The 17,901-nt window shown below is 36.6% G+C and overlaps 1 protein-coding gene across 4 annotated transcripts in view; it reads left to right on the top strand.

Annotated features, from left to right (window-relative positions):
• The window catches only part of LOC115657820 (phosphatidylinositol-binding clathrin assembly protein-like), a 50,330-nt gene that overhangs the window by 19,799 nt on the left and 12,630 nt on the right, over positions 1–17,901 (top strand). For 2 of the 4 annotated variants that reach the window (XM_030576093.1, XM_030576094.1), the window contains exons 7-16: positions 1,129–1,235; positions 1,864–1,905; positions 4,470–4,555; positions 7,966–8,089; positions 10,002–10,138; positions 10,696–10,802; positions 11,951–12,097; positions 14,653–14,763; positions 17,215–17,331; positions 17,440–17,470. In XM_030576093.1, coding sequence (XP_030431953.1) covers positions 1,129–1,235; positions 1,864–1,905; positions 4,470–4,555; positions 7,966–8,089; positions 10,002–10,138; positions 10,696–10,802; positions 11,951–12,097; positions 14,653–14,763; positions 17,215–17,331; positions 17,440–17,470 — 1,009 coding nt within the window. The remainder of the gene's footprint in view (positions 1–1,128; positions 1,236–1,863; positions 1,906–4,469; positions 4,556–7,965; positions 8,090–10,001; positions 10,139–10,695; positions 10,803–11,950; positions 12,098–14,652; positions 14,764–17,214; positions 17,332–17,439; positions 17,471–17,901) is intronic. The other 2 variants (XM_030576095.1, XM_030576096.1) reach the window with 1 other exon arrangement.

Raw genomic sequence — 17,901 nt, 5'->3', positions numbered from 1 at the left:
TCCTTATAACCAGATTATAAAATAATGTAGCCTATAAGTACAGTTTAATTGGGGGAGGGGCTCTAAAGTAGGTTGGCCTGTGCTGGGTTTACTGGGCATACACTTTTTTTAAAAAGGTCACTATTTATTTGCTGAATACACAGTGCCCAGTGCACATTGTTGGGTTTCCTATATCTTTGTTTTATCAACTTTAACAACTGGTGTTCATGGTCTTGTGCAGATTGTAGAGTTCTACCTTCTTGAGTTCTTGGCTATGTTAACATATGTCAGATATGGTTTTTAAGTGGATTGTGCGTTCAAGAGTAACTAAGGGGGGGAAAAGTGAGAATCTTGCACAAAAAAGACAGTAAAGCAGTAAAATTTATTTAATAATTTTTGGATTCCGCTTTCACTCTCTTCCATTAAATCTGCCAGTGTTTTTCATTTTATTGATGCATTAAACTCTACAAGTTTCAGAGTATGAAAAATAAAACTCAGTACTCAAAAGGGTGCAAATGCTATTCCTGTTTGACAGGTTTACTCATAAGGATTCTGTGCATTAATATTGACAAGTCAAAAGTTGGATACATGTGAAAGTTGAGTTTTCATTTGAAATGCTTCCTTCAGATTTTATATCTCCATTTACAAACCACAAATGCATAGTATTGAGACGTTGATGTGTAGTTTAAAAATGCTTTAAAAATAGAAAATAGAGTGCATTTTTAATAAAGTCAGCTACTGCATTACTAGTGATTGAGTGCACCTCATGGACTGACTTTTTGCAAACATTTTTCTTCAAAATAAAGTCCAGCTTAGCTGACAAAGAATTTAAAAACAGATTAAACACTTGACATTCAGATCGACTACAACTGTCCACCAAGTTATAACTTGCTGAAATCAACAAACTCATTGTAAATATGGAGATTATTATGAGTAGTCTGAAACATGTTACTCTTAAAGATAACATGGCTTTCTATATTAGTTAATATCTCCTCCCCCTAAAATTATCTAAAGTTATTGTTTGCAGTGTTGTATCTTTTTAAATCTCTTGCGTTAGTGTGAAAGTTTTCTGCTGGAGTTGTTGGGGGGAGAAGGGTTTGGGGTATTTTTGTGCCTTTTTTACAAATATCCTTTTTTTTCACTCTTCAGAAAAGTATTTTGATATGAAGAAGACCCAGTGCAAAGAAGGTTTGGATATTTACAAAAAGTTCCTAGCCAGGATGACCAAACTGTCAGAATTCCTCAAAGTAGCAGAGGTAAATAAACTGATGTTTATTAAAAGGGTGTCATTTAGCTATCTGTACTGGTACAGTAGTCCCATCACAAACAGTCTAATGTTTGTGTGATTTGCTGTGCAAAATAAAACTTCTGTAGGTTGCTGAATCTGAATGTCGCTTAAATGCTTTTTTTATATTGAGTGATATTTTTAAGGCACCTTTCTTTGCCTAACAATTACTAACAGCACAGTAAACCTTTCTGTCTAAAATGCTACTAAGAAGCTGCTTTTCCACATTGATTAGTAGATGGAAATGACTGGGCTGGATGATACTTATAAATATTTACAAAGCATTCCTTTGATATTTCTGCTCCAAATAGAGCATAAATTCAAGCAAGCTGTGTTATTTCCTCTTACAGTAAATCTCAGCATTTTTGCATGAAACAGTGCAAATAGAAATATGGTTTGAGCTGGTTTGAGATATACACTGAAATTCTAGCTTAAAGCTTGTGTTAGAATTGGCATGAACAATGTACCAGTTCAGAAAGTTATTCATGTCCCTTTTGATACCTTAGCTTTTGTGTAACATTCAGACCCCACAGTTTTTCTTTTCATTGCCGCTGCATGTAGTAATGTACATTTTTTTCCCCCCTTTTTTGTGAACCCAGCAAGTTGGAATTGATCAGGGTGACATTCCAGATCTTACTCAGGTCAGTGTACATTTCATATTAATTTAACCCAGTTCTTTTGTCCTTTGTGTTTTAATGGTTAATGTATATCATATTCATCCTGAGAATATATTCTCTTCCATATATTTATATATGGAAATATACATGTTCACTTTTTCCATAGATTGTTATATGTACACAGTTCTTAAACGATTCTGCAATTCTTTAATAAGAGTTCTGTTTTAAAGCAGTGACATTTATCTGGTTTATTGAGATAGTTTTACTAAAACAGAAGTTTTTCCTTTGAATCCTTTGTGAATCTGCCTCTCAAGTACACAGGCGTACTGGGCCACTCTTGAGGAAAACACTCAACTCCATTCAAGCAACAGGTTTCATACAAAGATACACAGCAGTACATACCTGTACCTTAAGCTTTGTTACTCAGCTATGGAAGCTTTTCCAAGGTCCACAAAGATAACAGTGTAGGTCTACTGATATTTATATTGGCACCAGCCATATGTTCAGCACACAAATAGTCCCTGCTCCCCAAAAACTTTAATGATGGGAGACACTGGGAAATCGGGTGGTGAGGGTAATTTACAAGGCAGAATAAACTAGGTTGATTCTAGGTATTTTAATAAATTGGAATGGGGACAGTACAGATGGAATCAGTATGTATAATCAATTTAGAGAAACATTGACCATCCTTATAAGAACAGACCTTTTTATTTTATTATGGAAAGTGTTATTACGGCACCCAACTGTCTGTCTTTGTGCCATTCATTGTTCTGTACAGTATACCTCCATCTGATCTTGTACTAATTTTTTAACAAACTAAATAGCACTAGTCTCTGATCTTTCTTTGTGAAAATTTCCCACCCCTATCAATATTGTTAATATTCATTACCCTTTTTGGGGGACTTTGCTATTTCTTTGTAATAAAACAGTCTGGATTTCTTGAAATAGTTGATTTCTCTTTGCCTGGTCTAAGTGGACCAACAAAAACACTGCCTGTCTTTCTTCTGTACCAGTCTAAACACTTGTTAGTTCCTTTCAGCGATTTATTGGTATGTACTTCATAGGCAGCTGTAGAAGTGGCCATCAGATCTCTAGAGACCAAAGATGAGGACTTATAACTGGCCAAGAAACTCACATTTCTGGACTTGCTCTCTTGTTTGTGAGAGTCCATGTCTATTCTAATTCAGTCAATTTATGGAGCCATGACTGTGTTGACGACAGGGAGTCTTGTGTGTAAAACAATGGAGAGAAAATTCTCGCTCTAAAGCCAAACTAGCAAACCTGCCTTTAAGGGCAGGGCTATTTTCAAGGAGGTGTTGAAAAAGTCTAGGATCATCTGAAATATTGTTAATGGTATTAAACTGGGTCAATCAGTGTTGAGGGAAAATTTCAATTGAGTTAAACTAACTTGAATTAAAAAAGGCACTTTTATTTTTGCCCATGTAGACAAGGCTTTTAATCAGTGACTGGTTACTTTTTTCTTACATCTTACTAAGAACTAAATCAGTGCTGGATTTTGGTGTGGTTTATTCTTCTACTTTATTAGCTGCTTGCTTCTGTTCATCCATTTGTCAGTAGTTCAGATGCCTCATTCACTCAATCTTAAGCACTTCAGAGAGAGATTAAGGTTTCCAGATATAGAAAGACTTTGTAAATTTATTTGTGTTATTTTAAACACATTTACTGATGTCTACTGTTGAGCTGTTTCACTTTTTAAAAAACTCTGTACTGTGGCATTTTAAAACCTAGCTTTTTGCTAGGGATAGTGGAATGCTGGAGGTCTGCTTAAAAAAAAAAAAAAAAAGAATTAACACTTTTTTGTCCTGACTGAAAACTATCACCGTATGGTCAGTTTTAATGTCTAGATTATAAGAACTGCTGGTATCATGTGCTGATTTTAGTTCACAGATGGATCTGAGAAAAGAGGGAGGGAATGTTAACTTGCCATAAAGATATGAGTGGTAAAGGAATAGCAATTAATATTCTACGTTAGTGTGAGTGCAGTAAAACTATTTTGTTGCTTCCAATAAAGTGGTTATGTGGGTTATACTTCAGTTTCTGAAAGGTAGTTTCCCCATTGTACTGAGATAATTATGTTTGCTCACACTGGTTGAAAGGATTTATCATCTGATTTAAATTTGTTTATGGATTTTAGACAAATGAAAGTATAGCCTGCCTTTTTTTTTTTTTTTTTTTTTGCTACTGTAGCTAGAGAATTAACACTTTCTGTAAGCACTCCCCCAGTTTTGGGGCATGCTAATTAGAGCTGAGTATAATTAACTGACCTGCCTTGTTACTGAAGTGCTTAACACAGCTAATGCTGTTGCTAGAAAATTCCAATCTTTGTTCTATACATGTGCCCAATTTGGGGAAACTTCTGTTTCATAAACTAGCGTTTAGTGATCATGTTTGCATATACTGATTGAAAAGGGGATATTGCCAAAAAATGAATCTTGCAAATTGAATTCAAGTGTATGATCTAAAAAGAAATGCATAATTGCTTAGTTGGTGGATGGGAGAATGAATCTGTACACAAGATGGTAATGCATTGTTATCAAGCAGATGTTTTATGAGAACTTTAACTTTAGGCACCCAGCAGCTTGCTTGAAGCATTGGAACAGCATTTGGCTTCTCTAGAGGGGAAAAAAACGAAAGAAGTCTCAGCTGCCAGCAGGTAAGCATCAAGTGGATCACAAAGGTGTCTTATATATTAATGCTCTTTATACTGAGGTATTTTAAGTATCGGTAAATTTTTGAGGTCTTCCCTGAGATACTTGCATCCTCCTAGAAGTAAGTGGAAGGAAACAATGTGTTTTCCTTTTCTAGTAAGTGTGGAAAGCATAGACTAACGCTTTATTAATAGTGTTGCTCTGTTAGTAGAGGATATCCCTTGAATGTACATTAAATGTTCTTATCTAGTGCATTTTAACATACAACTGTAGTAGCGAAGTGCTGAGCTGAGGCCACATGTAATAGCGTTCTCAACGTTTTTACCTTATCTGTTAAAGTAGTCTGACAAGTCATGAGAATTTAACTGGCTTTTAAAGTACACACATGCCTTCAGTGCTTGCTATCTTGTGTGTATATTGCAGAATACAAGTTCTTCTAAAGATGTATCAGTTGTGTTAATTAACCTTATTGTGTAATTCCTTAACCCCAGAATATGGATTACCCTACTACCTTTATTTTATTTATTTTGCTCTCTTGTGGCATTATTGTTGCATAAAATAGTTCAGAAGCCTCTAAGAACTTGTCACTTCCTGAAAATTTCTTCAGAGAAACTTATGGTGAGTGGTGAAATATTTCCCAGTATCCGAAGGAGTTCCATGTAGGAGTTTGTTTAGAAACCTAATATTAGGGAGATAAGATTTTTTATTTGAATAATCCTCCTCAATATTTACAGCAGAAACCCTGTAGAATTGTCTTACTGTGCAGAATGAGAAACTGAAGCAGATTGTTTTAATTGTTCACGATGGATGAAAAACAAAAATAAATGTATTAAATACAGCTAATGACTACTAAATTAGATTTGTAAAGATTTTTAATTTCAGTAGTCTTAAAGGGGTTTTAAACACAAGTAAGGAGTCTTTTTTTCTTATTTGATCTGTAACATGTCATTATTCTATTTTTTCTTTTCTTTTGAATTTGGAGAGAACAGGAATCAAGATGTCCTGAGCTCTAATCCAGATTCTGCCACTGACTTGCTCCATAGCCTTGAGCAAGTTATTTTGCGACTTGCAAAATCAGCAATTGTGACTGCCTAATAATTTGTACAGTGCTAAGTGTTAAGTAATATTTATTCATGACCTCATGATCATTGTCCTTCTGCCTGAGTATTGGATACGACTTCTTCAGGACCTGGCAATACTCCTATACAGTATGCCTTGTGGTAATTAAGAGATGGAAGGACCCCATCATGGGATTCACTTCCCAGTCCAAGCAGCAAGCTATTAGACTTGTAAATTAAAGGTAGACCCCAATCTGTTGAAGATATTAGCGCCTTTGGCCTATGTCACCAACTTTACTTTTGTAAATTGTATTGCTTTTTAAATAGAGATTTAATGAGTTGCAGAAGGTGTAAGGAGATGGATGCAGAGAGTTGGGAATGTGTTTATGGAAATTATCTCCTCTCTCACTGTTGTTGTGGGGTTGCAGGAAAATAATCTTTAAGGGCAGATTTCTCCTGTCAGATACACGTGGGCCATTCTCACTACTGTCTGTTCATCCTTTCACCATAGGCAGGGTAACTGATGTACACTTCAGATCCTCCTGTGCCTCCTATGTCAATAGGAACAGGAGCTTACTTGTTGCACCTTAGAGATTAGAGATAAAATTTATTTGAGCTTACGCTCAAATAAAATTTGTCAAAGTGCAACAAGTACTCCTGTCTTTTTGTGGATTAAGACTACACAGCTGATATTCCGAATATGTCGATAGGCTATCCCTCAGCCCATGCGCTTCCCACAGCACCCATTGGCCTGGGACGGTGAACCATGGGCCAGGGGAGCCACGATCAGCTGAAACCTGCAGATGTGGCAAGTAAACAAACTGGCCTGCCTCTGGGGGCTTACACTGTGCGGGCCGCATGCAAAGGTTGCCGATCTCTGGGCTATGTGAAGATATTCTGTGTCCTTCAGATCTCTCAGCATGTGGTGACTTCAACCAGTAGGCAAATCCAGACCCACCTATGGTATTCTGGGATCTGATAATTGTCAAATGCAAATTTTGCTTCTTTCTTCCACTTGCCTGAATGCACCTAGCATAGGTTCCTAATTGTGATTAGCATTATCTGAGCTCAAAAAGCCAGACACTATGGTTACACTTGCCTCAGGATAGCATGATGATGATCAAAAGCATGGTATGCAAACTTAGAATCATAGTCATGCTGGAAATTGAAGAGCACAGCCATTAGTTTTTAAGATTGTTCATGACATGTTATTCCAAAACTAGTGCTTATTACACATAGGTAAAAAATGCAAATCCTCTACTGGATATTGTTTCAAGTCCTGTTTAGTTACCAAGTAGTTGCAGCTTTCTATAACAGATACTGCTTGCATATGATCCCATGATATTTTTGATATGCTAACCAAATTTCACTGTGCTAATGGCCATTAACCAGCCTTCATAGGACAGCCACTAATCAGGAATGCCGTGTTGCTTTTGCTGCACTGATAGGTAAGCCATGCTTGCCACATATATGGCAGAAAAATCATGCTAACAGTCAGCCATTCAAAATTCTATCTCCCCACCTTAAAATGGGGCATGTTATGGTGTATCACACCACTGTCCCCATTTGGCTCCTTACCAAGCTGTGCGTTTGGATGGGATGATCACAAATCCATTTATTCTTCCTACTGAAAGATGCGTTGTCACTTGAATGATGAGGTGAGGAAGAGATGGATATAGTTTTAGCTTCTTCACCAAAAGATACAACAATATGTACAATCCATGTTTGTGATAGTTGGACAAAACTCCTTTTTTTGGCAAACCCCTTTTTTTGAGAGATGAAGTCAACATAGGTGTGCATATTTTTCAGACAACCACAGTTCTGCATTGCAACAGAGTCATCACTTGAGCCTCTTACCTCAGATTTTCACAAGTAGCTGAGAGGATTTGTCTCTACAGCATCAAGTGTGTGTGGGTGCATGCTAGCTAGCCAGCTCCTTACAGATTTAAAAGTGCTGTTTCTCATGTCAATATAAAATACTAACACATACCTGTTTATGTATGCCATCTGCAATTTTGTTCAACTTATTTAAAGTATCATCTTTACAGCAGGTATATAAATTGTGTGGCAAAATCATAAACATCCTATATGAAATTCTGTACTTGATTATTGATCTGATATCTCTTCAGCTGAAACCGTGGAAAAATAATTAATTCTACACTTGTCCCCATCATTACACTTGCCCCAAATGTACAGTGTTATGCATTTGCTGTTTTTCCTCACCAAAAGGTGATTGTATTTAGTGCTGAGTCCAGAGACACATAGTATGCTATCTATGAAGCACCTCAGGTGCCTTTTTGGATGCAAATAAAGGTCACAATTTAAAAAATCATTCTCTTGATAAAACTTTATTTTAGAGCGAGCACCCTATCCAGTGCTGTTTCCACACTTGCCAACACAGGAATGTCATTTAGCAAAATGGATGAGAGAGAGAAACAGCAAGCTTTGGAGGAAGAACAAGCTAGACTGCAAGCGCTTAAGGTATTCTGTCTTTTAAGGATTGGTATTCCAGGACCCGATGGTTTAAATATTTTGTGTGTAGAATCCTGGTCTCATTGAAGTCAATGGAGAAACTTCCACTGACTTCAGTGGGACCAGATTTTCCCCTAAATATGCAAGCATGGTGGCTTCCAGTAAATAATGGCTCTTACCATGATTGCATAACTTGATAACTAAAATCGGAACACTTTATTCACCTATACTTCTAAAATAGACTGGATACACATTTTGTCAGAATACGTTGTCCACATAGGTTTTTATATTTAGGATGATTTAGCAAGTATACCTCTAGGAAACAGATTCCTGTCCCCATAAACTAGAATCCTGGGGCAAGAGCCATATTACTACTCATAATGCTCCAGTGTGGACAGGACAATAGTTGACTCCCTTGTCCATAAACATATAGAAAGGCAAAAGTGTTAATCTTGCAGCACAGTTTATTTTTCAATCCCAGGGCACATCTATGTTCTTTTTAAATTACAGTTTTGACAAACTAGTGGCCTGTATCAGGAAAATGAACTTGTTTTTTGTTTTTGTTTTTTTTCGTCTGTCCCGCGTCCCCCTTTTGGTTCCTTAAAGACTCTTCCTTTATCTGCCCTCTGTTACTTGCTCAGAGGCCCCATGGTAGTATGCCACTATTATTGGAGAGCTGGACATTAGTCCTTCAAAATCATATTTCTGTAGCAGCTCCCTCTGGGGAATGTGGTGTAATATAGAGAAACATAACTAGTATAGACATGTGCTTGGTGAGATAAAGTGAGCTAGGCAGTTAATGAGTATCTTTGGGGCATTTCTGTCTTATTGTTAAATTAACTGTGGGGGGGGGAGTGCAAAAAAGGAACACTTCTTTGTGCTTGGAATTTGCCATCAAGTTTGGTAGGACATGTGGGCTGGTTTGCTGTATTCGAAATCTAGGCTTCATTGCTGGCTGACTAGGCTAGATTTCCCTTTATAGGGGAGAAGGAGGCAGGTTAAATTATTGATATGGAGCAGAGATCTTAATTAAATGCAAAAATAAAATTTTGCTGGCAGTTGCCTTCTGGAATGAAAAGCTCTCCTAGTACTATCATCATGTTTTTGTTTTTTTCTTCAAATAACTCATTTATTTTTCAGAATTCCCATTGACATGCATAGAAAAGAGATTCCATTGACTTAAATAGAATTTCAAAAACAAACATGCACCCAAGCAGAGGTGTTGTCAGGAAAAGGAAGGCGGAGTAGACTTCATGAAGTCTTCTAGGAACTTCAAACGCTGTCAGATTTAACAATGATGGACAGAAGTATAAAAACCTAAAGTAGATAGTCATCAGAAATGTGTCTAGTACAAATAAATTTTTAGAGATGGGTATTCACAATCAGTTCGTCTCCACCCTATACAGGATAGTTTATAAAGATAGACCTTTTATCTAGTGTTAGCTATGTAACTTTGGAATGTTCCAGAGGTCAGGCACCTCCTTGCAGGAGAAGTTAGTTCCTTTTACATAGCAAATGTTAGGCATACGCTTTACAGTGTTTAGATTACTATCATACAGTGATAGGAGCTATATAAATGTATGCCACAGTAGACAATAAGCATGTACTATGGGACCAACAGCATGAGTCAAATATGGTGTGCTAGCTTCAAAACTAAACATCTTGGCATTTGTTCTTTGTCAGATTCTTGATGTTTCAACATAATTTTTGAGATTTCCACTTTTCCCTTAATATTTCAGCTAGCAATAATTCAGCTAGCTATATTTCTTATTTCCTGGGCATCCCTTAAGAATATGTGATTGGTGTTAATCAAGCCTTTATTACTAAAAATCCTTCTTGAAAAATAGTACTTTCGAAGATTGAATAGCTAGTACAGTTAAGTTTAAATTAATTAGTATGTCTCTCTTAATTTATCTTTCAGGAGCAGCGGTTAAAAGAGATTTCTGTAGTATCAAATTCCACTTCTACATCAGCATCTCCAAGCACCTTATCAGGGAAAAGTGTGAATACCACTACAGCTGTTGACCTCTTTGCAGCACCAGCACCAACAACCAGTAGGTGAGGGACACTTTCTTCCCTAACCAAGTGTAAAACACTGCCTTGGCCAATTGCTTGAAAAATTGAAAGGCATAGATAAACTTTACAGAATATATTTCTCGAGAGTCAGAAAAATCTTATGGCTGACTGAGATTTTCTTGATATTAGACCAATCTTTAAATGCCTCACTTGAGAGTGTGTTGGGTAGGGGTTGGAGCGGGAGACAGTTATGTCCTGTAGCACCATTCTTGGCCTTCACTATGACTTCCAGAAAAGTAAACTTGGAAACACATGAATTACTCTGTAATTCTAATAGTCCAGTAAAATGAAATTGCATCTTGGAGGCTGTAGCAAACAAAAATATTTTGTGCAAACCACATACTTCAAAAATTGCATTAAATGCATATTGGATATATTTTTAGCTGTTGGTATTTCTAGGAGTTGGGACGTGTGCAGACACTTAAAAACAAAAAACAAACTCCATTCTTTAATCTGCTCAGGAAATTTAAATCAGATAACAGACCAAATGCTGCTTAATAATTAACTTGTGTAGCTCATACTTTTTTCTCTATTTTCAGCATGCCTAACCTTTCCAGTGATCTCTTTGATCTTCAGCCAGCATTTGTTCCAACTGTACAGAGTACTCCAGCTATAGCAACATCAGCAAGCAGTGCATGGGGGGGAGGTAAGTTACTATGGTGGTTTAAAAGAATAAATAATAATCTTAGTATCTGGGAATTCATCAGTTTATCTGACTAAAACAAAAACTCATGCTTAAGGATTAAGTTGTATGTTCAGTTAACTGCCAGAAATCCAAATATTTTTTCTTTCTTTGATAAGAGATGAAACTGGTCATCTTAAAGTTGATATTAAATTTAAATGCATTAAAGAACATTGCATTCTGTATTTTAGAGAAATTACACATGTTCTTCTGTTTATGGCAGAAAACAGATTTGGAGCACAGTTAACAAACTCCTGTTTAAATTTGCAAACTTAAAAAAAAAATTATTTCTCTGACGAATATGTGAAATCTAGAGTTGGTTTTATTCTTTTACTGCAAACAATGGACTTGAGGAGCATTCTTCTAGCAGAGCCATAGTAAAGCTATGGAATTAAAATTTAGATGATTTGTTTTAGTATTAATGTGTGAAGTAGAGTAGATTACAGCTTGCTCCACTGCAGCTACAGCAATTGGCTTTGCAATTTTTGATGATAGTAAAAATTGATACTTCATCGTAAACAAAGCAATTTAAACTGGGAAAAACACAGAGCCAATTCTGTCTTCCATTTGGACATGCATCTCTCATTAACTTCAGTTACTTCAACTTGCACATGCACAACTGCCATTGAATCACCTGAGGGAAGAACTTGTTAACTAACAAGGTGCAGTTTTTATAAACACTTAAATAGGGAAATGTTGCCAACGCTAAAACTGGTAGTATGTTAGTCAGTGGAGCTGTGAATGATCCCAGTGCCATTTGCTAAGCTTGAAGGCCCAGGAATGTGTCTCCATAGTTAGTGCCTTCTGGGAATTCAGTTCACAGGTGAGTAAATGTCTTTTTTTCTTAACAGGATGATGATGTGAAAAACATCAGAATTAAATATTGCCCCTTGAGGCAAGGATACTGGTATGAGTTTCAGTAAAACTGTTCTGCCCAACTCAGACACCGTGTGGGAAAACTTAAAGCTAGACATCTATTTCAAATAAGTTTGCTTAATCCTAGTTCTGGGAAACTTTCATATTGTGATGTTCACAATCTCTGTGCTTCTCTGTGTGCTATATGAACCCTAGATTCTCTTCTTTCCTTTCTTTATTACTTCTATATCTGAAAGGTCCTTTCTCATCCTCAAATGGTTGTGTTGGTTCTCCATCCCATCTGGACATCTTTGACATGAAGCCAGTTGAAGAAGCTGTAAAATCTACTGTCCCTTTCGTCTCTTCCACCTTTACCTCCAAACAAACAGTGGAACAGTTTAGTGGTAAAACATCCTCTAATTTCTTTCCAAATGGAGACAATAGTGATAGCAAAACTGGATTGCATAACTTGGTGTGTTTCTAATCCCTTCTAATATTAAAAATAAAGTGCTATTAATTTTTAATCGCTTGACAGCCCGATCGGTGCAATTAATCACACTGTTAAATAGAATACCATTTATTAAATATTTTGTTGATGTTTTTACATTTTCAAATATATTGATTTCACTTACAACACAGCAAGACAAAGTATACAATGCTCACTTTCTATTTTGTTATTACAAATATTGCTCTGTAAGAAAAGAAATAGTATTTTTCAGTTCACCGTAGTAAAAGTACTGTAGCTGCAATCTCTTTATCATAAAGTTGAACCTACAAATGTAGACATTTTATTGTACAAACAAAAAGTATTCAAAAATAAAACAATCTAAAATTTTAGTCTTCAAGTCCATTACAGTCCTCCTACTTCTTCAGCCAATCACTCAGACAGATGCATTTGTTTACATTTTCAGGAGATAATGCTGCCTGCTTTTTGTTTACAATGTCATCTGAAAATGGGAACAGTCATTCTCATGGCACTGCCGTAGCCATTGTGGCAAGATATTTACATGCCAAATGCACTAAAGATTCATATGTCCCTTCATGCTTCAACCACCATTCCAGAGGGCATGCGTCCATGCTGATCATGGGTTCTGCTCAATAACAATCCAAAGCAGTGTGGACTGACGCATGTTCATTTTCATTATCTGAGTCAGATGCCACCAACAGAGGGTTTATTTTCTTTTTTGGTGCTTCAGGTTCTGTAGTTTGCGCATCATATTGTATTGCTCTTTCAAGACTTCTGAAAGCATGCTCCACAGCTCATCCCTCTCAAATTTTGGAAGGCACTTCAGATTCTTAAATCTTGGGTCGAGGGCTGTAGCTGTCTTTAGAAATCTCACATTGCTACTTTCTTTGTGTTTTGTGAAATCTGCAGTGAAAGCGTTCTTAAAATGAACATTTGCTGGGTCATCATCCGAGACTGCTATAACATGAAATATATGGCAGAATGCAGGTAAAACGGAGCAGGGGACATACAATTCTCCCCAGGAGTTCAGTCAAAATTTAATTAACACATTTTTTAACACACATCATCAGCATGGAAGCATGTACTCTGGAATGATGGTTGAAGTATAAAGGGGCATGCGAATGTTTAGTATACCTGGCACGTAAATTCCTTGCAGTGCCAGCTACAAAATGCCATGCATATACCTGTCCTCATTTTCTGGTGACATTGTAAATAAGTGGGCAGCATTATCTCCTGTAAATGTAAACAAACTTGTTTGTCACAGTGACTGGCTGAACAAGAAATAGGACTGAGTGGACTCGTTGGCTCTGAAGTTTTAGGTTTTGTTTTTGAGTGCAGTTATGTAACAAAAAAATGTACCTTTGTAAGCTGCACGTTCATGACGAAAGTGGCTCCCTGCAGCGGCTGGAGCCTCTGGCCCTTTAAATCCCTGCCCCACCCCAGCTGCCAGAGCCCTGGTGGGGATTTAAAGGGCCTGGTGCTCCAGCCACTGCAGGGAGCCCCGGTCCCTTTAAATCACCGCCGGACCTGTGGCAGCAGGGCTCGGTCGGGGATTTAAAGGGCCTGGGGCTCCACATGAATTCAGATATAACGCAGTAAAGCAGCAGGGCTCAGGTGGCGCTTTAAAGGCTCGGGGCTCCCCACTGCTTTACTGCGTTATATCTGAATTCGTGTTACATCAGGTCACATTCTATCGGGGTAGAGGTGTATTTCTTCTGTTTATCATTTTTACAGTGCAGATATTTATTTATAATATAAAGTACACTTTGATTTCAATTACACAGAACATAATATATATGAAAATGTAGAAAAACATCCCAAATAGTTAATAAATTTCAATTTGTATTCTATTGTTTAACAGTACAATTAAAACTCTTCTTAATTGCGATTAATTTTTTTAGTTAATCACGTGCGTTAACTGCGATTAATCGACAGCCCTAATAAGAACTGTTTTGGATTGCCATAATTTCAACCAAATAATTATATTATAGTTTCAGATCTCATAATGCAAGTAAATATTCACATTTAAAATGTTGATTATATGTCTAGATTTGAAAGTATGTGGTTTATATTTGTTTCTCTGCTTGATGTGATCCAAGTATCCAAACATTTCTGCATTCATTCATTTTTACTGCCTTTCTCTCAAAATTCCTTTGGACATCATTCTTTAAAATTCAGGAATGAACATATATAACAAATCAAATGGAAACCTCAAATATTTGGTAGATACTGGATTCTTCCTTTTTTATTTCTTGAAACACAATTTCAGGTCTATGGTAACAATTAACTTTCAGGTTTTTTGTTATTCTCTTCTCTCCAATCTACATTTCCTTTCTTTTTTGCATGAAGATGAATTTAGTTGTCATAAATCTACATACACTTGTATGTTCTCCTTTGGCAATTGATAACTTTTTTTAGCTTTCGGGTTCATTACAGGTGGACTGTATAGATGGCTTTACTGTATATCTAATAATTTTTAAATTTATATTTTAGGATTTCCTCTTCATTCAGCTCCTCAGAGCACGACCTCTTCCATAATTAATGTGGATTTTGATGCTGTATTTGGAGGAAAGTCAACGGCACATGAGTACAGGACCACAAGTGGTAAAAACATCTTACATTAACAAACTTAAGATGACTGCTGAGAATGCAAAATTGAACTTATAAATTGAACAAAGGTTTGGTAATTTAACAAATCACTTTCATAATAGCTAGCTTGTTTGAGTTCTACTGTAAAAATAAAATACTTAACTAGCTTTCATTCATCTAAAACATTGTGTAATTTTTTCTCTCCTCCCCGCCTTCTCCACCTTTTTCCTCCCATGCAATTTTCTGTTTGTGGCCCACTGGATATCTCTTAATGGTATAAGTTTACATATCAAACTGTTTTAAACACATATAATGGATAACACATTCTGTGCACAAATATTTTAATACAGTTTCTGCTGGTCACTAGTAGCTTGATGTGTTCTTGGAAAGCGAAGTTTTTTTACAATTTAATGCAAGTTATTAATAGCAGCCTGCCAAAGGAAGTATCATGTTGCTATGCTTTTGTGACCGAACGCTTTTAGATTATTTTGTAACACTGTTCTGTCAGGTACTTTTTTTTTTCCACTGAAATTTTTCAGCTTTGTATGAAACTTACGTACTTTTTCAGGTCAAATTACACTGCTCTACAGCCAAAATGCTTCTGAAATAAATGTAGTCCAACTTTACTAATTCTGGGTCACTGAGAACGAAAATGATGCTTAAAATTGTTGATTGGCTCTAGTTTTCAAGATATTCTATTGGGTCAGTATATACGACCCTTGACTTGGGAATGGCAGAGGATAAGTGAGTTATAAAGGGAAGGGATCTCAATTTAAACCAGAAATGACTAAAATACATCTTTGAGTGGATCTATGAATAAATCTATGACTGAGTTTGGACAGTACTTGCTTTTTAGGCAAAACAATGAATGATGCAATCTGAAGCTGGTATTGCGTCAGACATTATATGAATTGCATCACGTTATTCCTAGAAGTCATAAATGATGCAATCATAACGAAGCTTACATCACTCTGCTGAACAAATTGCCCTATATCAGCTCTAGAAATCATACAGTGTCGTGCTCTTATTTGTCAGTGTTTGATTTTGCAAAGGGACACATTTCTGTTTAACCAAAGTGAGCAGAGATGCCTCGTACTTGTGTGAACAGTGCAGATAACTTCTGCTATGTTTGTGGTGAAGTGACTTTTGCATCACAAAAGCGCAGTATAACCACTATGGTTAAGAAAGCCTATCACCTTTATTTTGGCTGCCAAATTGGAAATCAGGACAAGAGGTGGGCCCCACACATATGCTGCAACACTTGTGCAACAAATCTTCGCCAGTGGTTGAACAGGAAAAGGAAATCTATGCCTTTGGCAGTGCCAATGATTTGGAGAGAGCCAACAGATCATACCAGCAGTTGTTACTTCTGCATGGTGCCTCCAGTTGGGAAAGGTGTGTCATAGAAGAAAAAGGGCATTATCCAAACATTCCATCAGCTATACGCCCAGTGCCCCACGGAGAAGGACTGCCGGTTCCTGATGCACCAGAATCATTCTCACTTGAGTCAGATGAGGAAGAGGATGAAACTTCTGATCCTGAACCATCAATGTCACAGGACCCACATTTTCTCCCATCCTCCTCCACTGAACCACACCTCATAACACAAGGTGAACTGAATGACCTTGTCAGGGATTTGGAACTACCCAAGAGTAAGGTAGAGCTGTTGGGCTCCAGACTACAGCAGTGGAATCTCCTGGCAGGCTATCAGGGCAAATGGAGCCCATCAATGCTTGCAGACAATTGCTGGACAGTGACAAGAGATGCTCCATTTAATGAATACAAGAGACAAGCCAAGAAGCGCCGAGTAGACTCTGAATAGGACTAAACTATGTACATAATAGTTTTTTGCCTTTTGTTTCATAATAAATTTTATCTATATAACCCTTTTGCTGATTTTTAAAGCATTACATAAACAGAACAGGTGAAATATTATCATGTAAAGCAACCATAAACACATGAAAAGACCTAGGTTTACAATTTATGATTAAAACTCTAATATCTACACAATATACATAGACATAAAATGTAAAAACTTAAATATCTTAGAAACAGTAGCCAATCAGTTGTTTTAATTGTCATATTTGAATTCAGCACATCAAAATACATAATAAATATCACATTTTATCTCTGAAGCAGACGACTTCTCAAACATTGTAGACCAGTGTTATCTTAGTATAGGAGCTTTCTAAAATTCCTGCCTATAACCCTTTAAATGAAACTCATACATTTTCTGGTATTTTATTAGAATTATACACAGAATTCCAAGAAAAAAAATATTAACCTGAATTTTGCTTAACCCTTGAATACCTCATTGGCATGTTGAAATTGTGCCCAAGCTCCTGACAGTGTCAACTGAGAATAGTGCTTTCTGCAGAATGGAAGTTTGTCTGTTTTCTGTATCAGCCAAAATGTGGTTGTTTTAATGACGGCATTTCTATGTTCTATTTTCAGTTTTTATTCCAGAGGATGTATTACAACCAACAGTACCGACACAATGTCAGAGAACCGTTATAATCAATCAGCAGAGTGGAAAAATTTTAGCAAATGACCTTGATTCATCACTTGCGAACTTAGTAGGAAGTAAGTGTGACATTTTTTTAAACTTATTTTTCCTTTTCTATTAAAGAAAGATAACATATTTTGCTAAATAAACATATTTTGGGGGGGGGGGTATCTTTTTTGTTACAGATCTTGGCTTTGGAGGAGCCCCTTCCAAAAAGTAAGATTTTCTTTTTTGTACTCTTGACTAAGCTCTTAAAATTATGCCGTGTGAAAAGTAATGTATTCTTTTCAAAATAACTCCGTGTCATAAAACCATGCTATAGACTAAGAAACATAGTCCATCAACGTAAGAAACGCAGATCCATTAAGATCTTTGATTAACTAACATCTTCATTCTGAAAACCCTCTACATTGGTCAAGAAATCTTAACAACAACAGTTTTCAAACATGACTAATAGGTTCTCAACCATAGTGTAGACAGGTTCTGAATTGCATTTGATAGTATGAGTAAATAAATCACCATAAGATGGAGAACTGTCATGTATCCAGTCCTTGTTGTTAAAGCAACAAACAAAAAAACCTGTGAATTAGAAAGCTCAGGATGAAGTAGCTACTGGTTCAGTGGCATCCTTTTAACCGCCTAAATTA

The sequence above is a fragment of the Gopherus evgoodei genome, chromosome 9 (genome assembly GCF_007399415.2).
Source record: "Gopherus evgoodei ecotype Sinaloan lineage chromosome 9, rGopEvg1_v1.p, whole genome shotgun sequence".
NCBI classification, from domain to species: domain Eukaryota; kingdom Metazoa; phylum Chordata; order Testudines; family Testudinidae; genus Gopherus; species Gopherus evgoodei.
This window is presented reverse-complemented; position numbering and strand designations above follow the sequence as displayed.